Source organism: Papilio machaon, chromosome 2 (assembly GCF_912999745.1).
Source record: "Papilio machaon chromosome 2, ilPapMach1.1, whole genome shotgun sequence".
Taxonomy (NCBI): domain Eukaryota; kingdom Metazoa; phylum Arthropoda; class Insecta; order Lepidoptera; family Papilionidae; genus Papilio; species Papilio machaon.
In genome coordinates, this window is record NC_059987.1 from 5,835,764 (window position 1) to 5,863,675 (window position 27,912).

The following is a 27,912-nucleotide window of genomic DNA, read 5'->3' on the forward strand; positions in this document are numbered from 1 at the left end:
GCTGCGGCCGCGTCACGCGCCGTTCACCGCCGCGCCGCCCGCCCGCCGTAAACACGAGCTTGCGTGTTAACGCATACTCTTGCGGGAATATAAAACTACAGCTTTACGTGTTTTATTTTGTTTTGATTGCGAACGCCAATTATGTAAGTACACACGGACGTTTTAACCTATTTTTGTTTTATGTTGTTGTGTTGTCGCTATATATTTTAAATGAAATCATTTGGAGCTTATGAAATAAAACGAGCGTTGAATCTAGAAGATTTATTGGGTTAATTGTAACAACTTAACGACTAATCACTTAAGTAATAATCATTGGCACATTATCACAAAACACATCAATGATTCATCTGTCGTGTTTTAATAAGTAAAGTACAGGAAAAAGGCAATTAAAATGGTGGCTCACCTGGTGGTGATAATTTTACTAATTATTTTTTTCATTCTGGAATGGAAAATGAAATGCTTGGTTTTAATAAATAAATTAAAATTTATAACGCTTTCAATTTTCAAACTTTACCTCAATTCTATATAAAATTTAATTTTATTTCTAAAGTTAGTTTTGGGCAGCGAGACAAAACCATCCGATTACTAATTAATATATTATTTAGTATACGATACTTAATTAAAACTTTGGTTGTTAATAATATGGTGAGACATGTACAATATTGATTTAGCTTTAGGTGGTAGAATAAGTATTATTAAATGTGTACATTTTAGTCCACCTACTTTTGTAAGAGATAATTATTCTAAAAACATACACAAGAAAGCACACAAGATTTGCAAAACAAATTGGCTTAATTTTAATTGGTAGTTGCATATAAAAGTAGGTATTAGACTTTTCAAATATCTAGGCGGCCCAAGGACGTTGACAAGCTGCGCAGTGCCCTCCCTCGCACCCCGGTACGCACCGATACACCTTAAATAGAGGCCTGCGCAGCGATTCCCGTGAAGTAAAGAGCCGCTAAGATATCTGAAAACACTTATACTAGATTACTTATCGAAGGTACGACCACCTGGGGTATCAAATTGTTAAACAGAAGAATTTATACACATAGCAAATCCATCATATACACATATTAATGAGTTTAATTGTAATAGACTCCCATACTGATTTGTGGCCGACGTTTGTTATAAAGGTCTTGGTTGGACCCTGAACTATCCTGGGAACTATCAGACATCCAAGGACTTTTCCCGGATGTGTTGCGCACTTTCCGCTTGCGGAGGCTCTCGGTGGGACCTAACGTCGGCCGAAGAAGCTGTTTGAAGCGGAATGGACCCTCCGTATAATCATCATCGGAATTGTACATCGGCGTGGCGAGAATTTCCGGCGAATTTCTGAGAATCTTGCGCAGACTCGACTCAGGATCGCGCGCGAGCTGGTACGTGATCCTCTGAGGTGAACCCGCTTTCTGTGTTTGCTTAACAAGCTCATTTATTTTATTGCTGAAAAAAAAAATGAAAACTTTTATCTGCTTGCATCATTGTTATACGATTTCTGTTTATACGAGCCTAATGTTGACGATATACTTTAAAAAAATAATTAATTTGATGATTTAACAGAGATACCTAAAATGCATAAAGCTGGTGAAACTATATGTATGGAGTCGAATCTAAATGAAAATCTTTAAGATGTGCTGAAACCACTGGACCTCATTAAATGGAATTAAGAGTGCACTAGTCCTATTGAGATTTAGATGGTGCTTATGTAGGTTAGATAAGATTTGTCAAGGATAATGAATTCATGTATGTATGGATATGTAAAACATTCACAATAACACATACAAAATAAATTGTTCTTCATACCCTTTGTTAATAATCCAAAAGAATATGCATGCATTGAGAGACATGATTAGCTTATGGCCAAAATCTTTGAAAATTATATTCTTCTTCGTACCTGACTAGACCTCCACACTGTCTATTGCAAGGCAGATTTTGCCAATTCTGATTTGGTTGCAGACGATTTTCTTCATTGTAACTTTTATCGTTACCATTTTGTTGATACCTATAACCAAATTTTAAAATTTAATATACAACAAGAATTCATGAAATTAAGGCATATTTTGTCAAAATAAAGACACACCTCGGATACCTGGATTCTATATTATATTTATTTGATCGCAATGGAACGTCCCACAGTTTAGTGGAACTTTCAAAAAACTCCGGCGAAGGACTATTCCAGTCAATATTGAAAGCATGAAGAAAATAAAAATACAGAAGATAAAAAAAATAAACAAATGAAACTAAAAGAAGGGATAAAATTGAAGCATGCAATCTATTGACCACGATTTCATTTATAAAACTATTATATATTGTAACTAAACTTCGGTTTATTAATTGAAATTCATCGTTGTCATTCCGTCAATCTACTTAAAATAGTATGTTATTATTTTCGTAAGCTTTTACTTGTTAGAAGACAGTAATAAGTCAGATATCTTGATCGCAATTACCTGGACAGTCTGCTGGCATCTCGTTCAACTTGTGTTGGATTTCCTTTGACAATGGCGGGTATGAGACTGAAGCCAGGCGGGGCGCGGTACTCATCGGGAGGACGCTCTATATTTATCAAACGAATGCCAGGCTTGTTACGTCTGAGATTCTTGTGAACATCTTGGTTTCTAAAATGCGCCTGGAAAAAGTACGATTTTTGTTTGAAATAAGTAATCGTTAAAAAATTCAGAGCCATAAAAAAATTATCATATTTGTCTCCATTTTACAATATGTTTTTTGTATGTCAAACCTTGTTCAAAACTTTTTACGTACTTTTAGACTTATGACATTTGTGTTTGTTGTAGTTAATTTCGTTGTTTAAACAGAAGATAATTTCATTTTAAACTCGGCCATATCAATAATAAATTTATGTTTTTAGTATAAAGTACTTGTTCAAATGGAAATACAAAACCTGATCAGCGAATGTCTGCAGCTGCGCGGCACGCTCTTGTACGGAGAACTTCTGCATAATGTTCTGAGGCGCGGGGGGCGGGGAGTGCGCGGGCGGCGGGGGCGCGCGACCCTTCGCCCACTTACGCCGAGCTGTGTACCCACGGAAATCTGGAAGACAATTATCATATCTACATATGCGACTTTTTACCATTATCTAGGAGGTAACAAACAATTAGAATCAATCAATTCAGTTAATTCAGTAGATTAACTTGCAGTTGCCCGCGGCTGTCCGGGCGAAAAAAAAATCGAGTCAATTAAAAAACTGTAAATGTTTATGTAGGCAATTGACTGTTGAAATAATTACTTCACAATAAGTAGCATCGAACTTTACATGCTTATAAGTCTCATCAAATGAAGCTATGAAAATCGGGACTGGGCATTTTTTAATTCTGACATATTCATATATATTCCTAAATATTATGTACACACACATAACGCGCTAACGTAAATTGTTATTTACATTTTATATGTACACATGCTGTTTGAAAAGCGTTGAAAATAGAAAATTAAAAGATCTTGAAAAGAATCTTCCATTACAGTAAAGATTAAAATTTACTAATACTTCCAAACTACCCAGAGATAGACAAAATACTTAGGTGTAAACAATAGTACAAATGTTTTGCCTATCGATAATTACCATTAGAAAATTTACACAAGAACCCTATATATCCAGTGGCTGAAGAATTAAGGTTAAGTGATTAAAGACATATTTGTATATACATTTAACTACTGATTAAGATCGTTAGACAATTCACTACACGTGCATGTATCAGATTACTAACGACTCTGTATAACCACGGCAGCCTGATTGTTGTCAATGTTCTCTTTGTTGCTCGATTTGTTGTCTGGACTATCGTTAGCTTGAGATGTCATTTTTCTTATAAGCTTAGCCAACGCTTTGTTCTTATGTGGTACACCTACGAATACAAATCAAGCCACATGACAAATTACTTATGCTAAACAAATGATGCTCCATTGCCAATAAACATTAACTCGTTACTCAATAATTCATTCTTAACGAACACTGACGATTCAAATAATGCACTAGCTGATATATTAAAAGCTTATACCTATCTAGGAATAATTCAGCAATAATAATAAATCACCGCAGATTATTCTGCAATTAATAACTGTATTTGATGACGCAATAAATCAATGATGATGATAAATAACAAATGATGCAATGAGTTTAATATTTACCAGGTTTCTGTTTTCGGTTGTTATCGTCATGTTCCATCTGTTCCCGTTTGAATTCCCTGGCGATCTGACGCTGTCGCTCGCGCAGATGCTTGCGGGTGAGCCAGCCGCGAACGTGACGTTGCAGCGTCAACACGGAGATGGACATCTGCAGGCGGAGCCGCTCGCATTTACGCCGTGCGAGCCACGTCCGCACGCACGCCTGCACCAGGATTATCTTCCTTATCTGAAAAATTGTTTAATATAATTATTTTCAGTAAGTAATATTCAGGTAAAATAGAAAAAATAAGGACTCAATTGTGGTAGGCATAGATTAACGATTTTTTGCTTTAAACAACACATTTCTCTATTTGCTCCTACGTTCATAGCCACGCATACATGCTGTACAACTACTAATTTTTATTATCAGGAGCTTAAACCTATAGTATGAAATTATTTATTGAAATAAAAACTTTGCATTGGTATTTAAAAAAAAAATTAAATGGAATGATACCTGCTCTTCGTATATCCTCGACAGAACTTCAACGTGGTAATATTTGAGAAACACTTTTGATTTGCCGAGAGCCCATCCGTCCATTTTAAGCCTCAGCAAAAGAAGACGGCAAGAGTCACGATTTGGCTTAACTTCTTCATCATAACCAAAAGCTAGGAAACCGTATCTGAAAAAAAAGTTGGTATTTGCAATGTCACTAAAATTATCAATCATAGAATGTCTAGAATGGCTCACTGGATCTCGCTGAAATTCAGCATAGGTGTAGAAAGTATTCTAAAGGAACATAGGCTACAGACTGAGTTTTTCTTTAATTCAGCGCGCACGGAGTTTCGGGCAAAAAATAGTCTTTCAATAAAAAAAAATTATAAACAGTATTTACGTTAAGCAAATAATTACCGTTTGATAAATTCTTCAAATGTAAGTCGGTGGGAAAATCCATTTTGTCTTATCCTAATTGTCTCTAGTACCCCCGTGTACCGAAGCTGCTTGAGTATTTTCGTTGAATCAAAGTGCTTTGGTGATCGAGTGTCGTTAGGCTTGAGACATCTAACGAACTGTGGACTTCCACTGACCATTTTCTGTAGCAGTTCCATCAGAGAATAACGGAAGTAAGTTGAAACAGTCTGCTGTGCTCGAGACTGCGACGCCAAGCCTCGGCTATTGTATCTATCCTATTTTATATTAAATTTATAATTAATTTAAAATATTATTTTCAAAAGAATATTATGATATTAATTAAACTTACCCTCATATCACCCGACATGGTACTTTCCAAACTTCTCGAATCTAATTCAGGATGTAGAGCTGAATATAAATTGCCCGTCTTCGTAATAGGGCATTGGAATAAGAACCTTATTATATCGTGTTGACTTTGCCTCATCAGTTGAACAACTTCGGGAGGCAAAAAGTTTCTGTTCTTCTCTAAGAAGCCGTCCGCTTGATATACTACCCTGCCCGCGAAATGATGGACGGCAAAACATATGGCATCTGACTTCGGCCGAACGTAATATTTGCTTTTGATATTGTTGTGAAACTTTTCTGAAAGAAATAAATTAGTTGGACGTGAATTATTCAATAAATCAAATGCGCTAAAAGTTTATTTTTAACTTGATTTGAATTGCCAACAGTGACAAGATTTTTGAGATTTGTAATTTAGAAATTACAGTTAAAATATTTACCTATAAGACTTCTGTCAGTAGACCTTGGAAAACGACTCTCCTCATCCAGTAAGGCCAACAACCCCATAGGTCTTGATAGCAACATATCCAAAACCGGTCTGTTGTCAGAGAATTCCACTAGATCTACAGGTATACCTTCCGCCATATATTCCTGCTGCTCCCACGTGAAAATATGTTGGTTAAAGTAATATTGTATTTGTTCATTTGCGATGTTGATACAAAGCTGTTCGAATGAATTGTTTTGAAAGTTTTCAAAACCGAATATGTCCAAAATTCCTATTGACAATTGTTCTACACTGAAAAAATAAAATGGAGAGAAAATTATCTATCGTATTTTATTATGCATATATTTATTTTAATAATAGTAATAGCAAAAAGCTATATATAACTTACCCGTTTGGTTTATTTTGAGAAAGAAGAGCATTAATCCTTTCTACTATGCGGTCGAATGTTCTAGCATACAAGCCCCGTGCAGTGGCGTCCCTCGCAACTGCAGCCTCTGCAGGTGAACTGTGCCGGGCGATCGTCTCTCCCCTGGTCACCATGCTGCTACTGGTCAGACATTCTCTTAGATCTGCTGTTTCAACACCCAAAAGGCAAGAAGCTGAAAAAATTGAAAGAGTTATTTATTACATATTTGCTATGGAATCAGTAGTTCTGGAAAATACAATTAAGTCGGAAAAGTAATTTTAAAACCTACTTAATTTGGAGCTAAATACCTCTATGCAGTGGGGCGGTATCGATAATAGTAGCTCGGTTGTCTGTATTATCTTCACCTGCCATCTCCCCGAATTCAATATCACCCAAATGTAAAATAGCCGAGAGCATTTTGTACAAAACAATAACTTCGTCTTCATGGAATCCCACAACCTAAAAGTTAAAAAATGTAAGTCAATTTGAGCCAGCAAACTACCATAAAACTAAATGAGGGATATAACTCAGAAATTACAAAAACATAATGATAAATAATGATGTTATGATATGGAATCTAACGATGATAATACTAGAACTACGAGTATTTGTCAATAAATGCAAGGGCATTGAGGGACTAATTTTAACAGTACCTTGAAAGCTTGATTAAGTTGCCGCCATCGATGTACATTGTGTTCACGATGCGCCGCGGAGAGTGGCTGCAGGTACCGATGTCGTGCCTTCAGCTGTTCATCCAAATAGAACTTCCTCCAACGTCCTTCACTCTCCAAGCCATCGTATAAGTAATAGAAGATGTGAAAATTACTTTCGCCTCTAAAAAGCAATAAATTTCAATAACATTGTATGATACATAACTACTATTCAAATTTGAAACATTTATACTAACATTGCTTGATGAACTACTCTAGATTGTTCTAATAGATAAACAGATATTCGAGCGCCCGATATTCGTCCGACTCTCATCATTGACAAGTCCAAATATTTTCCGAATCTAGAACTATTAGAGTTTATTCCTGTTCTCGCGTTGCCAAACGCTTCCATTATTGGATTTACTTGTAATATTTTTTCTTCCAAATTTCCATGTTGAGTCTGTTTAGAAAATAAAATATGAGTAAGAATAAAAATTTTCCTCTGAAGAATAAGATCACGACTTTTCTCAAGTCATATTTTTTTAGAAATAAGGATCTATTATGTTTATATCGAGAGAGGAACCATACAACGTGGCATTTTGTGTTTCTCGATCATCCATAATGAAATACTGGTAAGATATTTCGTATCATAAATTGTACCTTTGATAAAAATACGAGTTGTTTGAGTAATAGGTTCGCCGACTCAGTTTTTCCGGCGCCGCTCTCTCCGGATATAACAATGGCCTGATGATGTTTTTGATGCATTAACGCCTGATGGGCCGCGTCCGCCACCGCGTAGATGTGAGGTGGGTTGTCGGAGCGACACCGGCATTGATACATTTGTTGCGTCTGAAAAACATCAACATTTGTCTTTGCCTTAATCAAAAATAAAATAGTGTAATCAGTTTATGTAAAAAACAAACTTTTTCTAAGCACCGAGTCTACACCACCATATTGTATTTGTTTTAAGTCACAGAACTCACTTTATGTGTATAGATTCCTATATCTGTAAAAGGATTTACTGCTACAAGTATATCCCCGATGTAGGTGTATATTTGGTTTTGGTTGTATCTCTTTTGTAACTGCTCTACTATCGCGTCCTCCGTCAAGGATTCAAGCGTCGCTAAGTCATCTGTGTACATCTTTTCAGGGCGCGCTTTACGATGTGATTTTAACTTTCCCCGCTTCGTGGTGGCTTCTGTGGCCCGAAAACTTCTTCCATCAGCTCTTTGCCGCTTTATTTCCGCATGAAGTTCTTTTTTTATCTGTAAATATATACATTTCTTATCTATAAACATATTCAAAACTATTTGCAACTTACATACCAAAACAAAATATAACATTATTCACGTAGAGAAATATTATTACCTTATCTTCAAAACTGTTTACAGCAAGCAATAAAGGGTGTTCTAAGAGTTCTCTTGCAAACGGTCGTTGGCTCATATCTTTTATCAGACATTCTGATATAAAGTCAGAGAGCTGCGATGAGAATAATTCTGGGCGACTTAAACTCGGCGGTGGGTTTCTAGGAATTTGAAAAAGGGCTCGCATGGGATGCAACCCAGAAAGTGGGGGTTCCCCCTCCGCTAATTCTATAGCAGTAATTCCGACTGACCATACATCGCATCTACAATCATAAGATTGATCCAGTTGTTGTTCACAAGCTATCACCTAAAAACAAAAGCACTATAAATTACTATACGTTAACTTGTAATTCTGTTTAACATAGAAGCAGTATTTACTACCTCTGGCGCCATCCAATACGGAGTACCAACAGAAGTGTTTCTTCTTGCTGCCGTTGCGGCTAGATGTGATGATACTCCAAAATCTACTAGCTTTACTTCAGCATTCTCAGTCAGGAGTATATTGTGACCTTTTACGTCGCGATGCATACATCGATGGGCATGTAAGTGTGCCAAAGCGCGCACGGTCCCTCTGAGAACGTAAGCTAGTTGAGGTTCGGTTATGTTACTGCCTCGTGAGCGCATGCCGGCACATAGATCAGTAACCGAACCGCCGGTACAGAGCTGAAATATAAAAGGTCAATCATGATCGTTTTGGCATTGAACTAAAACTCCTTTCTCACAATCTAAGGTGATATTAAACTGACCTCCATAACAAACCAAATTTGGTCATCTTCCGAGCTCACACCACGTTTAAGAAATAACCCGAAAAATTCCGGTATATTTTGATGACTCGATAGATCTCTGAATACGAGAAATTCCTCTTCTATTTCTTCAATGTTTTCGGCAATATTTTCTAAAATCTGCAACATATTTTAAGTAGCATATGGTACATGAAGTTTAAAAATAAATGAAACACTTAGGTCAGACATTAACATGATAATTTTATTTTCATTTAACTAAATTAATTCCCAATGCGACCATGTGTGCGGTTTACCAGAATTTTTAGGTAGTTAGATATTATGGCAACATTGTAATTGAAAATTATTGTGCTCAAATGGATAACAATAGTGTTTTGCGTAGCTGCAGGCCGCTTGTAACCGCGAGTGTTGTCAGTCATAGAATAAAAGGTTGTGAAATGATTATGGTATTGTCACACAACCATGACACCAATTTAAATGTTTAAAGATATTATCCGACAGAATATTCGTTGCTGACAAATAATACTTTCCATTGAAATGGTCTACATTAGTACCTACGTACTGCGAATTCAGATTTATCTTGTTAATTTCTAAAAAAATATAAAAAAAACATAATATTACTCTGAGCTGCTGACAATGTTTGCATATCAGTAGCCCAGCCGCTATAGAAGAAGTTCCTAGCGTTATAACTAAATGCTGTTGCGATTTGATTTTATTTGTCTCAGAATCATCCGAGCGTGGTGCACGCTTTCGAGTGTAAAGACTGGCGTGCGGTCGGCCTCAAGTTACAGACCTTGACGGCCACCCGGCGCCCGGACTTGGTGTCCTTGGCGCAGTAGACCTCGCCGTAGGTGCCCTCGCCGATGAGCTCCTGCAGCGTGAAGCGGTCGCGGGGGTCGGCCGCGCGGTCCAGCTCCACGTGGCGCGACAGCCCGCGGTAAGCCATGTCGCTGCGCATCGCAACTCACTCACATCGATATCTTCTGCGAATAAACATAAAACAACGTCCATATTATGTTTTTAAGACTCCCAGTCAATAAGCAAACAGTACACATAATCTCAGATGAAACTACCCCATTTACAATTAAGTTGTCGTAAGTGTATTTTATAAAAGGATTTGTTGAGTATCTTACATGTTTGACAAAACGGAGAAATACCAACAATATCAACCTAAACTTCAAATGTGTATTGTGAGATCTTGATACTTCCCTGGTTGGGCACATCAATCACGTAACATCTTTTGCTACCATGAGTTCCTACTACTTAAGAAAAAGCTACTAAAGAAAAATTGTCTGAAGTAAACTTCATTTTATGAATAAAATCTACAGATGGTTTTATATTGCGGAAAACCACAGTATACAAAAGTACAAATATGGAATAAAAGAAACTTGATAAATAGCATTATAACAGTGAGTTATTTGGACTGGACTAAAAACATTAAGTACTGTTTTTTACCTCTAAGGCCATGTTTTACGATACAAACGTAGTCACGACAGACGAGTAAAAAAGTGCTCTTTACTTATCGCCGGTTGCATGTCTACTTAACTTCAGGTTTGCTTACGTTGAAATACGTTCATAGAGTAATAAAATAGTTCGATTAAGAAAAGTTAAGGATTTAAAGTGTCTTCCAGAAGTTTGTAAATTATTCAAAAAAAAAAAAAAAAAGAAATATAAGCGAAAATTTTAAAGACTTATTTGATAACGCAACTTTTCTAATATTATTGTTAAGATTATTTAGTTTAGTTGTGTAGTCAAAAAGACGTAAAATTATTCACGGTCGAGTTGCAACGTAAATATTTAAAAGTACATTACCATTACGCTATAACGTTATTTTGATGACAGCGAACATTAATTCAAAACACTAACTGTTGCATTTGTAAATAATTAGTTGTATAGTTATTCAAATACTCTAGAATCTAGAATATGACCACACAGAAGACAGCAATTCCGAGTTTCGTAATATTCTCTTTCTGTGCAGGCAACGGTTGCTTCGTTATTTCGGCGAATAAAGGTGGCCGCTCGCTCAACTGCCACCTTATGATATAATTTTTTTAATACAATTCATCAGAGACTATGATTGCTTTCTCTCTTAAAATTAAACTAGGTACATATAAAGCTTTCCACAACCGCATCTTGTTTTTTAACATTAGTTTTTCCTGCTACCTATAATTACTGAATACATCGACTTACCAGTTAGTATTACAACAAAAAATGTCTGCGTTGAAAAGTATACAACTTTTAAACATTAATTGCGATAGTGTCGTGACGCTTGCGGCTTACGATGCACGCACAAACGATGACTAAATCATAATACTAGTATTTGTCAAATGATTACTTGTCTGTTATGAATCGCATTTCGTTCGTAAACAACATTGACTATAAATAATAATTATAGGCCGGTGACTACAACGGAATGTTCAATAATAAGCACGCAATTGGAAAACAAAAGTAGCCGGCGTTGTATCTTATTATAGGCTAACTGGATACATAAAATTGTGTCAATAATAATAACATATTTGTACACCGCGACGTTTCACTTTACACAGCAAAATAAAAGATTTTTTTCATTATATTGCTGCATTTTTTGACGTTGTGAATGCAATAGATGCAATTTATTATGCAATTTTGATCACTTAAATCTTGTCTGTATATACTTATGGATTAGTATAATGAAAATAGAGTTATGTTGTTTGAAAGTATGCAAACAAATCCGTAGGCGAAATTTACTAGAAATAAACGTCAAGGTGAGCCCGGCGATGCTTGTTAAACTTTTATTGCTTCCAATGCACCGGGATATGTATTACTGATGACTCATGCCCTTTGTAAATGTCAATGATAAAATAAAGGTACGACGTATGTACTAATAAATAAATATTTACTCTTATTAAAAAAATGTGATTAAATTGCAAAGATTTCATAATTTTATGAAAGTATTTGGAACGGATAGTAATTGTGCTTAAATTATACGGTCTAACATCTTTCAGCCTCGCCAAAACGATTCCCCAATACATGGTGGTACACCAAAGATTCAGTTCTAAATAGATTGCCTTTTATGTAAAACTAGCTGTCACCCGCGACTCCGTCGGCGCAGAATTAAAAAAAAAGGAATAAGTAGTCTATGTGTCCTTCCAGACTATGTTCTACATCTATGCCTAATTTCATCAAGATCCGGCATTGGGCATACAAGGCATTATTTATGTATGTTTTTATTAAATTATCACAGAAATATAGTATATTATTTAATGCATTTAGCGCAATGTATATAGTTTATTCCAAAGTTACAAACATCGCGCGTGATACTTTCGTAACGCTAACCAATATTAGAAACAATAGAAACAAGATTACATAGTACATTAAGAAAAATATTCACACAATTGTATTATGAATCTCATTTAATAAGAACAAGAAATCAAACTGCGAGACGTTCTTATTGGTATCACTCGTGACGTAACTGACTTCGAATATGCGCACGAGAGCTTTGTAAATTAAGTGCCAACCTTAAGGCGTGTTTCCACTGGTGAAACATCTTATAAAAAACACATAGTTGTCAGCTATTTCAGAGAAAATGAAAGAGATGGCAACATATTTGTCTACTAATGTAACGGTAGTGGAAGCCTACACTTATATGAATGATTTGTTTGTCGCGTAACTTGACATGAATTGATATTTACGTTACAAGCACGTATAACTGTATCCGTTTAGATTGTGAATTTGTAGTGAGCGATGACTGTGCTGTTATTCAATTTGAATATGTCAAATTAAAATTGTTGAATGATTTCATATGGACGTACTAGAGTTATGCGTGCATTTTTTTTACTTTAAATATAAATAACTATTATTTTTTTATAATAAGAGGTTTACTGAGATTCTCCGTTAACAGTATTTGCAGAATTATAACAATAAATGCAGTGTCACCCAGGGCTGGTTAGATAAACAAAAAATACGAATGCAATTTAATTAATCAAAGGTTCCCAGAATTTTATCCTCAAAGTTATCTTCTATCCTGTCTTAAGACAATAAGAAAATCCAGATTAATGTTAGTCTTAGTTATGACAAGTGACGTCCTCGTGCCTCTCTAGAGGCGTCATTCTCTGTAAAATCTCTAATGTAGTCTACTAATGTAAGCATATACTCGTTTCATGTACGTATTTATCAATGTCAATCCAGTGATGGATACTTTGGTGAAACAGTTTAAGCAATAGCTTTTATTCTACAAAAAAGTATGTGATCGAATTGCAAATACACGTGAAAGGTGTGTTTTTGTTTCACGAAATTGCAAATACAATTACTTTTTACTGCAACGTTTGAGTTTTGAATATTTTATTACTCGAGTCACGTCATTATTTGCAATGTAGATATAGAAAAAGAAAGTGCACGTGGGACTTAAAAAATGCCGAAAATCGTATAGAATCACCTTTTTCGGTGTTGGACTAAGTTTTAAAAATTTCTTTTGTAAAAGTTTTTGTGTCTGGGACAAAAAAAATTAACTAAGTAATACAAATTATAAAGAGGAGTATAAAGTACGTAAACTTGACCATATTAACCATTTTAATAATTACTTTACGAAAAATTCAACTTCAATCAGTCCTATTTGTCATTGCAACTACGATTATTCTCAATTCATAAAAATCACAAATATCGTTCATGTAATAATTTATTATAATATTTGAGTGTGAATGGAACCGCAACTAAAATGAAGGAAATTGAGCAAGTCCACAAGCGAACGTGAAACATTGTCAGTATAAGAGCAGAGGGGGTCGCGGCGCTGATCTTAATCCGAAGCCTTCAAGTCACCGTACCCGACAATTAGCGCACACAATACCACGTAATGATGGCATTAAAATATTTTCATGCAAAAAGACTCCACGGCTGACGCGATGCGACGCGACGGACAGATGTTGACGACACTTTCACTGCTTATATTTGTCACGAAGTTTAACCGTTATGATTACATATCGGAAACACAACATATAAACTTTGTTATACTCGAAAATAGGACATCATCATTTTTTTTAATTTCAAATTAGAAAACAAGCGTAGTAAAAATTTCAAAAATAACGCTACAGCCGAGATTAACTCAACATGAACTTTTATCTAATTAACCAACATCGAAGGAATTATTTTGAAAACAACATGATCGCTGTGTTTTCGACAACTCAATAGAATGCTACTACGATAACTATAGGAAGGAAATTCTTAGTATGTAAACAGAAACTATTCGATCATTATGTATAAAACCGCAAAATAGTACGGTAGACTTACATGGAATCGTAAAAGTATTTCAAAACAAATACTCTAGTTTAATGAATAAGGAATTGTGGCATAAATAATACTTATCTTTATTACGGAAATTATAAAAAAAAAACATACTACAAGGTTGAATAGAACAATGTTTTGTTGGAATGTATCTGATTATACGTAATGAGGGTATTCGGAAAGCGTGTAATGTAACTAATTTCCTATTCATTGGATTGGATTCAGGCTCATCATTAGCATATCCGCCTATATGTTTGTTTTATTACCGTACATAGAATATTTTACTAATGAAACAGAACATCAGTGTATTACTTAATTCAATAAAAACATTGTGAGTCTTTAGACAAAACATAGATCTGTCTATTATTGCAAAGTTCTTTTAGATAACAAAATCTTATTTATTAACATTGCTTAGCTTTTTAACTAGAAGTTAGTTATTATGGAGGTTGAACTCGATGCATGTTAGAAATTTCAAAAGGAATATGACTTAATTCTCTCTGTTTAAGGTAACGTAAAAGGCTAGTAAAATTTAACGAAATATTATTTATTTAAGCTTAGAGTGTCATGTGATCTCAGAACATGACTTCAAAGTCTTCGTCTTATATAGTTTACGACTTTATCTTATCTGGTTAAATTTATAGGGAACAAGGAAGCCTTTCAAAAAGTACAATCCCTTCCAAGTGATCGTAAACAGGGTCATTGTACCGGTGTCTGCAAGACAGATGGCATTACGACGCCTATAAAGTGCAAACTGACATGAAATATTAATATTCAATTGTGTCAAGTTTACGACAAGCGTTAAATCATATTATAGGACGATAAAGTTATCTGACCCGGTGAGAAAAAAAAAGTCGAATTAAATTATCATAGCTCATTATTGCCCCACTGTGAAATTCATAAATTGTAACAAGATCCTTGTCGTATTTTTATGTCTTGTTATGTTTTTTATTTTATGTAATTTTCTATACCCACTTAGTTTTTACACATTTTGTGACAGAAATAACCACGGCACCAACGCCTCTCTCATCGGCCCAGTTAAATTTGTCGCACTATACTAGAAGTAAGTTGAACGTTGACTTACATTATTATAAGCTAGAAAAAAAACCGGCTGCAACTTGTTAAAAACGTAATTTGTCAAATCATCGATGAATGTACTGTATTTATTGTGTAATAATTTTTCAAACCACATGTCTTATTTAACCCAGTTATGCATTATTAAGTGTCAATGTAATTGCATAATTTATTTTGGAAAGTAACTTAACACCGCGGTAATTCAATATTATCAAAACGGGAACATAAGTTCGTGCTCGGCGAACACAAGCCAGCTCGACTGGCGCTGCGCGTTGAAGGCTATATTTAGCTAAACGCAAGCGAACGTGTTCAAGTGGCACGTTCAGGCCGGATGCCTGATCGTATATAACTTGACTAACTTTAAGTTAGCCCTTAAGGTGTGACTTAAACAATAACAACTTTCTTTTGTCAAAGTTTATTACTCCTGCATTACTTTCCACAAAGATTTATTTAATTCCTCTTAAGGCGTGAATTTTCTTCTTATCAATACTAAAACAAAACAATCTAGACTATTGATCATTGCATTTATTGGTTAAAAATTACGTTTTAAACAGTTACTATCAATTGCAAATGCAACCTTTTTAATTCAAATGTATTACAAATAAGTAGCCTTACAAAATGATGTCATACAAACGATGTTTACTTTAACATAACATGGTTTTGTTAAAATTAGCACTTGTGTCGCGACCCAAAATCCTATGTTACGCATGTATGCAACTATTTGGTTAGTTGCAATAATTCCACGCCAACGCAAAAACGTTACGATTGTTAAATAATTAAAATGCGTTCAAATTAATTTTTAATGCTTACAATACAAACAAAATTAAGTAATTTGCAACCAGTGGACGAACCTCAGAAACGTTGAAAAAAGTTTCCCAATAATATAAATCTTTTTGCAATAAAGAATTAATAATGTTTAATCTCGTTACTATCTTACAAATGAAATAAACTTCTTATAAATACTAGCTGTCGCCCGAGACTCCGTCCGCGCGGATTTGAAAAAAACTTTAGGGGCCAACGTCTTCCAGACTATGTTCTACATCAATGCCAAATTTAATCAAAATCCATTAAGCTTTCTAACAAACATCCATCCATATATCTACTTAAACTATTGCAATTACAATATTAGTAAAATGCACGTTTAACTTTTTCGATTACTGTATTTGTGCGATATCCCATTTATTTTTTCAGTCTTCAATAAGTTGACACAATGACCGACAGAGTTTGTACTCATAAACTAGATTTAATTTTTTTGTAAAGCAAAGAAATTAAAATGAACGCTGCCAATGGATCGTGTAAAAAGTGTAACCTACCGTGCCGCTTCGTAGAACCAAACAAAGCCAATACGATAGTGACTTCTTCCAAAATAAACGGGAAGTACGATTTGTTGTTATCACCATGGAGAGAAAGTAACACTTTCACGACGGAATCAATGGTAAATAAATCGCTTTCAATTAAAACATCGAAACAGCTCCGGTGGAACAGGATTGAATCGATTTGAAAAATTCGGATTGAATTCTTTATTGATCGAGTTGTGGTCACGTAATAATCGACTTTTATAAAATTTGAATAAATCGACCATCGAATGCACGGTAGTTATGTAAGCATTATACAAATTATATGTGGTTATCGTACGTTATTAAATAACAGACATGATTTTTTTTTACTTACTAATCGTTATCAAAAAGCTAAAATACGAAATTACTTATAAATAATAATTAAGTACTACATATAGCGTATACATTAAGTGATTTTAGAGAGGAAATGACATATAAGATAGTAACCTGAGCGCCACAAACTTGTACTGATTACTATAATGATAGTCATTTCCACATAATAAATTCAACGTAAATTATGTGCTAAATTATGAACATTATCTTTAAGAACCACTTATATACTAATTTCTTTATTTTCCCAAAATTAACACATTCATCACATTATATAAAACCTCAATTATATAAAGGTTTAACCAAAATCGAGGTAAAGAGGCTGTCAAAATTACGACGGCATACATTTTATAATACTTAACCAACATCTTTGTTTTAGTCACGTGGGAAAATTATTTCTACAAACAACAATTACATTATGGTCATTATGTAGTACTGTGTATTTTTTATGGTGATTACTGCGTCGAATTGAATATGAAGTCTTCAATATTTGCAACTAAATCTGCGTGAAAAGCGTGAAAGTATAGTCATAAAAGTGATGAAATTATTTTGGTACGGAAGTTAGAAATGTCAGATGGAAAAAATTTAAGTGTGATGTTACAAACGCTCAATGACCTCGGAGAATTCAAGTGTGGAGAAATATTTATATTTATAGGTACTAATTTGTTTTGGCTGATGAATTTTGTTATGGCAGCGACAAGCCGAATTAAAAAATGCGAAGACTTACTAAAAATTAACCAGTCTCGTTTAAGTATGGTAAAACTTGTATTAAAAATTGATTTTTGCATCGAAAATAATATTTTTGAAAAATTACATATAGTTGTATAGGGTTTTGGAGTTGATAGTGCTTTGAGAGTTATTTCATTTAAAATGTGTATTATCGATAGATTCATGCGTGGGCTTGCAAAGCGATAAGCTTATCGGACCAAAACGTGTAGTGATGCGTACTGATATGGGATGCCGCGGAGAATCGATCGCTTGTAACGGTTTCGATTCTGTTATGAATACGAATGAACGCCGGTGCGTTAGCATGCGACGAGGTACACCAATTAAAATCATACTAATTTGTATAACTGTTTCTTAATTATCATTCATTTAAATCGAATTGATATATAAGTAATAGGTAAAATTTTTACGCAATTGGATTTAAAATATTTCTGATAATTTTTTAATTATTTCTTTTCTAAGCCAAAAACGTTTATTTTAATGATCTAATAGACTTCGGAGGCTTGTAAATTAAGGAGATAAGTGTAAAAGTAAAATATGTTGCGGTATTCTTAAAATACCTTATTCAATATTTCAAAGAACTACTGCTACTTTATAACATTCTGCATAATAACAACAATGTACTAAAGTGTAAAGCCGCTCTTATCTTTTATTTAATTTAATAGGATATTTTAAGTATGCGGTTGTAAGGAATCGGTTTAAATGTCTTGCAATGCTATCGCGTTACTAATGTTCTTACAGTCCACAAGCACTCACGTGCCTTTCCAAGCATTTGATGCAATTGTCTACTTAACTTTATTCAACACCTTAAGATGTAAGTTAATTCAACTGCTAAATTAATTTAAAATGATCATCAACATTAATCATAATATTTTAGATTGTAAACGAAAAGGGAACGAATACGAAAAATCAATGTATTATAAACCAATAACAATAATACTAGAAGTTCGTGATTTGATCAGACTAGTTTTATGAGGTATCATGTCAACTCGATTTTTAAGTGGCTTTTACTAATAAATGTATTTATGAACTTTAGTAATTTTAATTTTATTTATTTTATGTTGTTATTTACTGTGCATTTTATTATTTACGTTATTGGTTACGTATTAATCGTTTGATTTAAATCTTATTCGTCATTTTTATCAAATTATCTTCTTTTTAGGCTAATGGTAAATTATATAATGATTTTCTAAAAAAAAACTATCTAATGTATCCTTTACGTTATAAAACATCTCATAAGGTGAGCTTTTTGATATATCATTGAAGTTATTTCGCTGAAATAAAACCACAATACTAACTCAATTATTACTTACAAATTATTTTGGATTGCACAAAACAGAAAACACTGATTTCTATAGATTCTTAACTTTCAGACAGTTCCGTACACTTTGCAAAATCATTTAAAAATAAGTACTAAAAGGTTTGTTAATTTATTTTTTTAGATATATAAAACATTTTCTTAACACGTGTTTTTGCGCACAATTAAATATGAGTCACGTACGTTTAATAAAATAAGACAAAGAAAATGATAGTATAATAAATGAAAGCGATTATTAATAACCAACAACGGGCCACTTTATCGCCATAGTAAATTGATAAATACTGGCGTGTGACTGAAAGCAATGTTCGTAGAAATGTAATATTTTATAAACAGTATTGTTTCCTAAATATTTTTCTCTTATGCTTATAAACAGTTCAGCCATATTTATTAAAGTTAAATAAATAAAAAGAGAACATAAAACACATGATGACTACATAGAAGGCCCGTTTTAGCAAATTGATTGCCGAACCCGGGTTAATACTGCCGTGAACGATCCGCAATGAATTGGTATTAAACTTCAATAAGTAATAACAACTGGTATTGCTAATCGAAAAGATTAAAGCTCGAAGCGCTCGATTTACATCATTTTTAATCACACCTGCAAACTGCAGCTTGTGGATAGCGAATGCCAACTGCTGAACTCCAAACGCGTGAAGCTTTCAGTACCTACTGCTCGAAGGAATCAGTTTCTGGCGATTCTTAAATCACTTTTTTTACAATATACAGATTTTTTTTCTACGATATTCTAAATCTAAAACGCTCTGCTATAAGTAGATCAATGTTTTTTTTTCCATTTCTCTTTGTCTGTCTACTGAAATATAATAAATCAGTTGTGTTTAATGACGCGTGAAATGACTATTATAAAGGTATCCAACCTTTAGTGTAACATTTAAACAACGTTGAGCAAGCAATGAGAATCGACGATGCACAAATCCCCGTTCCAAAATGCGGAGCTAATTTATAGGCAATGCAATATCAGACAATGCATTTGAATTTTGTACAATTACTTACAAGTTAGAATAACTATATATATCCATTGTCATCGTAGAGGTTAGGTTATATGTTTTGTATATTGCAAACAACGATGGCATGAAGTACAACCAACAAATCTCCTAAACATTTTGACATATTTTGTCGATGAAGTTACGAAGGCGCGTGACGCAAATATTCATGGTAAGCCCTCGGATAACAACACTTATGAGCACAACACTGCTTCTTACAAAGTTCAACTCTCATTTATGGTTATATTCTAGCAAAATTTGTATAATCATCTGTTTACATTAGTCTAGAAACACGTGCAAAGAGTTCCAATTAAATTTATTATACGATTATTTGCACCTGTAAAGTGTCTAGTGTCTTGTAGTATCATATATATCTGACAAAGCGATGTTACTCTGCTACAAGCATTTAAATGGCTTCATGTTAAACTATAAATATATAATCACGTGTATTCCACTGTCAATGTCAGGAGTCGACATAATCCCGACCATCACCTTGAAACACGTGGCAAATGACAGAGGTCGAAACAAGCTAAAGCCTTTTCAATTAAGAATACGTACGACATATTATTTAGATATTTAGCCTCGAGATTGAATAAAATAGCAATAAAAAGGCGCATTACGTAAGTGAGCCATTTGTATTAATAGGGGTGAATAATTAAGCAGCTTCGCTATAACGACTGCTTTTGAAAGTAACCATAAGTGTTTAGCAACCGGTTCTTTCATAGTGTCTAATATTTTCATAAAATAATTTAACTAAAAAGATAACTTTCGATACAAGATTCCACAACTATTACTTTTGAATAAAGAATAAAAGAAAGTTTTATTCTTTTGAACAATGTTTGATTGTAAATTATATTCTCAAGTTATAAATATACTTAACGTTTTGGAATAAAACACAAAGATTATATATAATTATAATTATTCGTAAGAAATAAACACTTTGGTGATACTTATTCTTATAAATAAACTTTCTATTTGTTTAATTTTGTGAGATTTATTTCATTAAATATGAAATGCATTCTAACACAACGCTTTTATAGCTCAGGTTGGAGACTCAGGTCCAAATATAATTAATAATTAATGAGCAATAAGAAACAGATAAAGATCTAAATTAAATACATAAGAAATAGTCTTTGACATCTACAAAAGGTGCAACAATCGTCAATAAAAACTTTCTCGTCTTTAAAATTGTTCGCGGAGAAACGTTACAGATTATGATCAGTATCACCAATATAAATATATAACTGCATAGGGCTTAGACTCTAATATTCCTTAAAATCGGTATATTTATTTTATATTTATTATAAAAATAAATTCGTTTATAGCATGTATCTGTAAACATACTTGCATAAAAACATTCTGTTCAAGTAAAAGTATCACGGCGTTGTTCGACGTTATCGCGGGTTGAGCATAATTTTTGAAAATGAGTCTTCTAAAACTTAGTAATCGAATGTAAGTGTAACAATAGGGGGCGCGGTAGTAATGTGGGATTCTCTTCCCTATTGTAAGCATACTGCGAAAAACCTGCGATTAACTGCGAAAAACGCATATTGTTTTGTATGCGTATTTATGTAGTGGAAACCCACGTTCATATATTGATTTCGGAACTGAGTCATAATCGTCACATTACTTACGGCACAAGTGGATTAATATTCTGCGTCCGCAGTATATAGTGCGTGGATGCCGCTCGACTATTTAATAATACAGTACCTACTTGATAAATTTCCAACAAATTTGTTATAATAAAAAACATTACTAGTTAAAAGGTATTCTAGTTTGCATAGTTAATAATGTCCATTTTATATCAATAGGCTAGAAGTGGTAAAACACACCCAAATTTTTTAGTGTTCATTGTAATTTTTTTTTATATGATTGTGCTCAATGTTGCCATTTTCACTTTTAATGGCCAAGTACTTTTAAAAATTATGATAACTTTAAAAACAAGCCAAACTTGAACGACTTTATTGATTTAAATAACTTTCAAATAACCTTTATTTTTTTTTTCTTATATGAGATTGTGTTAGGGCAACAATCCGGCTCGAAGGACGTATGGTCGAGGGATTGTGTATTTATGTTAAAAATGTCTTGAATATGAATATTTTATTAAAGAAATGCGAGTAAAAAGTAGGAAAAAGAAAAAAGTCTAAACGAGTGTCAAAAATCAAAAAACAAAATTGTCACGCTGCAGCGGTTGTGTATCGTTTTCTACTTAAAATTTTTATTCTTACGAAAACGGTTATAAAATCGCAACGAACTATTTTCCATATCGTATTTTTGACATTGAGCGATAACGCTATTCGAATATGAGTTTGCCTTTGCCTCAAGTCATCAAGACGTCGTAACATCTTTGGTATTGACACGACAAACTGACGTCAGAGCCTAATTGCCACAATTTATCATCGGCCAATCGACCGGTCGGCCACAATTACGATAATTATTCGTTTTCATTGTGCATTAAGTGCTAGTTTCCAATTCACAATAAGGATTATCGCATGTTGATTTTCACGTAATGTTCATTTGACATGATCCGAATAGTGATTGGATCTTCTTGTTAAATTGTTTCGTTATACTTCATAGGGATGTAGAATTTAACTTTAGAACTTGATTCTAGACTTTATATGAGTCTAGAATTATAATGTTAAGTAACACTTTGATTGGCATTATTTCTAACATGTTCTGTCTTAATGTGACTATCCACATAAAAATCTCATCTTCATTAGTGAGCTTGTTGTCTAAGTGTTTCCTAAATAATTTATTTTTAGATATACACAGAGCTGGGCATTAACTCGTTAATCCGTTAATCGTTAATTAACGAAGTTAACATTTTGCTTAACGGATTAACTTTTAAGTTAACTTCAAAAAGTGTTAACGCTTTTGTTAACTTCCGTTAAAATCAACTTCCGTTAATTAAGTCCGTTAATCGTTACATGAGAAACTTGGAGACGTGCTGTCATTTTGTTTAAATTACGCGCCACGCCACACTCGTAAGTTCAGTTATGTTGGGCGACTGTCGGCGACTCGAATGGTGAACGAACGAGTTGATAATTGATATATGTGAAGTTCGCGGGCAACTGTGATGCATCAGAGCGTCCGGGCAAGACGTGAACAATAGGACAAAATCAAAATATGGAAAAGTATATTTCATTACGAGTGCGGAAAGCCTGTCATTGCAAAGAGTTCCAACAAATGTCTGCCCGAGCCGAGGCGCAGCCGGAGGTGAGGGTTGACAGTAGGAACAAGATACAATGACAGGCTTTCCGCACGTGTACTGAACAACTATTTTTAATACAGTTGCGAAAAAATTAAGCAATTTAATAGAATAATAATAACCTCAACTAACAATTTTTTTTTTGAAAATGGCGCCAACCGTAAAAGAATATAAGCAGAGATTTTTATTTGTTTTCTTCACCAATTCTGGGTAGGCAAAAGAAACTATGGCCATACAGCCAAGTCTTTAGTAGAATTTTTATTGATATGAAATGAAAATTAAATTTAATGAGATGACATGATATGAAACCTAACCTAACTCATTGAATCAAATCATTAAATCAGATATTGAAACAAATTAGTAGCTTCTTTTTAGAAATATCTGCATGAGTCATAAAGTCTTTTATGATTTTTTTTAAACTTCGTGGTTGTTTTTTTCTTTTTAATAAACATTATTTTAACGGGTTGGGAAAGGGAACGCACCAGAGAAAAAGCACGAGTATGTAATAGCCCTCATCCCGAACGCTATACTCCGCTGCAATACTCCACTTTTAGAGCAATTAAAAACACTTTTTTACTCGTGCTTTCTTTACCTTACCTTTACCGATACTATACTGCATTCATGCTTTGTCTAATACTTGAGATACAAATACCACTAACTGACTATAGGTTCAATTGCAATCAAAATAATCAAGTGTGAAAAGATCGAATTAATGTGTTATAGAATGTATAGTGAAATTACTATTTTAAACAAGTGTCGCCTCTATAAGTGTGAAATTAGTATGTATAATTTTGGTATGGTTAACTGTTAACGATTAACTTTAACTTGCGTTAAATTTTCGAGAATTTAACGCATTAACGATTAACGAAGTTAATTTTTTAATTAACTGTGCCCACCTGTGGATATACATATACATTTTATCGGTATCTATATTATATGAATATTATAAACATCGCTATGTAATTTTCCTACACATAAAAAAATTTTGTTTTTCCTCGATGCGCTCCTAAACCATGGACTGGTTGGCAGTAAAACTTAGATGGGATTTTTAAAGGAAAAAATAAATAAAATGAGAAAAATGGTTTTTACGTAACTTCTAATACAACTTTTTGACATTATTTTGAGGCCCTTCATACACAAGGCAACGTAAACCAACAATATTGTGTGTGAATCGCTCTGGTCTTCGTACACACAACGTTGAATCGACGACGCGAGTCGTCTATTCGGTCAGTAACGATCACAACGATCTTGAGAAACAGGTTGCGAGTAATTGCGAACCTTTATGACATTGTTTTGCGTAAGCTTAGCGACTAAAATCGCCGGGTTTCGAAATGCGGCATGGAGTTTAAGGGAGTTGCCTTGTACAATGAGCCTTACACTTCCTGCTCCAATGGAAGTCAGGTTTGGAACTGTTCAGGGACTATTTTCAGTCATAATTAGGGCATTCAGAAATAACATATATGGTAATATTTTTTCTACAACACTTTTATACAAACATAAATAAAGTGATTTTTAATTATAAAAGGAATATAAAACGGTCAAGATATCACAGAATAATTTGCATCGTGACTAACAAAATTTGATAAAGCCGGCGAGTACTTAGATTGATTGAAATTTAATCAATGTTTAAGAATACTTTCAAAAAGACATAAATGTCAGTACGAGACAGTATTTACATCAATAGACTTAAACCTAGACAGTCAGAGTACAGTGAATATCTTGTAAGCAAAATGAAAACATGTCGGATCTAATAAAATAACCGTCATTTGTATGAATTAACTGCCGCTTACAAAGAAAGATATAGAACGAAAAGCAAAAAAAATGATTGACTGAAGGAATCTAGAAAGTTTGAAAGTATTAAAAGTTCAGACGGCATATTTTATGGCTAATATTTGTCTACGTTTTTATTTTCATAGTGAAAATGTATTTGTCATATAAATTGTAAAATAGGTTGGTTTATGAAAAAAACGCATTCACTAACTGGCAATAACAATTGTCATTGATGATTAAAACAAAAATGTGCGTTTTTGTTTGAGTTCTTTCAGGATTTGGTTACCAATGGTCTTTACTCTTGGACGGTGAAATCACAAGCAATAACAATGAGGTCGAATCTGTGCCATCATGTCCACGTCTCGGCCGCTCCGATTGACAAGCGTGACGTATCGATGGCGGACCACTTTTGCCACCGAGACTGATGAGCGAATTGAAAACATCAAAACCGAGGGAAATATGAAACAAATTGTCTTGTTTTCTATTAAGTCGTTGATTTGTAAGCACGTACAAAAGACTCAGTCGACCGCTGCGTCGTCGCGGCTTTACAATTAGATCCGGAAGAACGTCGGATGTTCATTACCCGCCAACCGTCTCTAATGCCTTGCGACAGCTACCCGTCGCCTCAATTTAGGTAAACATATGTTAACACCCTTGCAACGATGTGCGATTAGATGCAGAAAGCATTACGGGATAACATTATTTTATTTTAAATCTTAAACAATGGCGAAAAGTACAATAAAATTGTATATACTTTCATACTAATCTTTATCTCATTTAGTGAACTCCTTTCGAATAGCCTAATAGTAAATGCTAAAAACTTTTTGTAAAAGTATATCTATATTTTCCTTTCGTGAAGTCCAATTTTATTAATTTTATGACTATATTAAACAAAACATTAAAAAGAAAGCGTAATAAAGAAAGAGTTTTTACGCTCAAATTCGTAAATTCCAATATATTTGCATATATGTACATATAATTTAAAGCTTTACTTTAAAATATGTAAAATATTAAAGTCTACTATTATAATTAGCAGAACAAAATACGAACAATATATAAAACGCGGAACATTAATAGTTTCATAATTTCCTTATTTGTCCATACTATGAGGCCACAGGTTTTTTTTAATGGTAATTATGTGTCATTACACGAACAATACTGAGAGTTTATTCCCTATCGGCAATCATGCGAACAGAGTTAACAATACAAACAAATGAATCGGGGCTCCCTTGTACATAACATACACATATGGATGCCGCGATATTGTACCATTTGTACGCGAACCATTCGCGGGTAGGGTTGCCAAATTTCAAAAGCCTAAACACTGGCTGCAAAAAACCATTCTAGATGTTTAGCAGACGACAATTGAATGACTTATTTCACAAGACTCTCTACTATGTTTTTGTTGAATGCGCTGATAGTATTGATGTCAAACTCGAAGGTGTCAACCCTATTCGCACACCTATTGTACCGATTTATTTCAGATGATCTATTAAACACGTACCAATTCACATATTATACATATTCAAAGTCGATACGGCTCACTTCTCTGTAACGGAAATTATTCTACGCAACAGTCAACAATATAGCAACTGCATTTAATGTCAGTAGTTTACGCGATGAATTTATTAGTCACTGTTAATAAAAGCAAAATATTATCATCTCTTATTAAGTTATTTAGGCACAATTACTATTTTGATAATTAAATGTGTGATATTTTTACGCTATTACAGTTTGCAGTGGTGGCACAAATTTTGCAAGTAGTTTAGTAATTTTATTAGGAAATTTTAGACTAGCCTTACAAAATAATCTTGCGCTTTAAATTCTTAACAATTATATCGAAATTTTTATCGCATGACGGGAAATAACAGAAAACGTATCTAGTTAGACTATATTTAGTTTAAAGTTCAGATATGAATAATAATAAATAAATTAGAAAACAATTCTTTACTAATAGGAGATTTCCCAATTAGTAATAAATTGTTTACAAGCGTTTAATAATACTAAACAATAAACATCTTTGAGAATTGAAAACATCCTCTATATCAGCCGATTGTCTGCTCATGAAAACCGCGTTTGTTTGAAAAACAAATCCGCCGATACCACTGAATATTTACAAACATTAAGGAACTTACCCGCATAAATTTGATATCGCCGATTACGTTCACTAACGACCAATGTCCTTCGGGCTCGATAAATAATTTATCTCCAAAAATATGTATAAATAATTATCACCATTCACTTTTTCATTGAAACATAATTGTTCTGTTTGGATCGTGACATTGCCGGCGTTTTGCGACCTCGGAGTGACGAACGCGCGCGCGACACCTCAGTCGGATGGAGGCGATGTGAAATCAGCTGTGGCTTGGGCCACTGCCGGCGCGGCTAACGGAGCCTACTGCCTCCCCCCGCTCGCCTCGCTCCCCGCTGCCCCTCCGCAATCCACCTCACATCACTCCGGTCGTATTAGCGATATAAACAGATAAGATTAACACTTCAACACCTTGTTTGTTTACGGACTCATATAAAATAGATTGGAGAATCTGAAAATTTTCACAAGTTTCTGACACGCTGTAAATGAAAGTATTGTGCGTGATGACTTGTTGAAATTATACTATTGACTATGAAATGGGGCATACACGATAAGATTATGTACATTTCTATTACGTAGTGTCCTTTTGTGGAATGTCAATGAATACCTTGTTTAGGTACTTATTCTATTGTTATTGTCACATTCTAAAAGCACCTATGTCAGTAATTAATTATGTTCATCAAAATAACTGCGATTTATTACGTGATGTTTGTTTTCTTCGATATATTAAGCTGAACCCTGCATCCATTGATATTTCAATTTGTATGCAATTTGTATGCAATTTAAATAAAACTGAATAACATTTTTTAGATTTATTTAATCCACAATAT

The 27,912-nt window shown here is 33.9% G+C and overlaps 1 protein-coding gene across 4 annotated transcripts; it reads right to left on the reverse strand.

Annotated features, from left to right (window-relative positions):
* Positions 1-537: 537 nt before the first annotated feature.
* LOC106709063 (myosin-IIIb) lies at positions 538-27,466 on the reverse strand. Of its 4 annotated transcripts, XM_014500740.2 has the most exons (22): positions 27,126-27,466; positions 9,764-9,953; positions 8,977-9,132; positions 8,612-8,893; positions 8,235-8,537; positions 7,850-8,131; positions 7,527-7,715; positions 7,124-7,326; positions 6,870-7,050; positions 6,525-6,675; positions 6,199-6,409; positions 5,806-6,101; positions 5,373-5,665; positions 5,024-5,298; positions 4,628-4,793; positions 4,138-4,360; positions 3,720-3,854; positions 2,897-3,045; positions 2,445-2,623; positions 2,078-2,167; positions 1,892-1,999; positions 538-1,440 (listed from the first exon to the last, which is right to left on the reverse strand). In XM_014500740.2, exons 2-22 carry the CDS (start codon positions 9,926-9,928, stop codon positions 1,083-1,085), a joined length of 4,395 nt encoding a protein of 1,464 aa, XP_014356226.2. In that variant the 5' UTR covers positions 9,929-9,953; positions 27,126-27,466; the 3' UTR covers positions 538-1,082. The 4 variants fall into 4 exon arrangements, with proteins under 4 accessions (XP_014356226.2, XP_014356229.2, XP_014356227.2 ...); XM_014500743.2 differs by lacking the exon at positions 3,720-3,854 and having other exon boundaries at positions 539-1,440; XM_014500741.2 differs by lacking the exon at positions 2,078-2,167 and having other exon boundaries at positions 539-1,440; positions 27,126-27,465.
* Between the last annotated feature and the right edge of the window lie 446 nt (positions 27,467-27,912).

Coding starts and splice junctions, on each gene's coding strand:
- LOC106709063 (XM_014500740.2), bottom strand. CDS start 9,928: ATGCGCAGCGACATGGCTTACCGCGGGCTGTCGCGCCACGTGGAGCTG. Junction 8,894..8,976: donor AAATTTGGTTTGTTATGGAG/GTCAGTTTAATA, acceptor TTTATATTTCAG/CTCTGTACCGGCGGTTCGGT. Junction 2,168..2,444: donor GATGCCAGCAGACTGTCCAG/GTAATTGCGATC, acceptor TGACTGGAATAG/TCCTTCGCCGGAGTTTTTTG.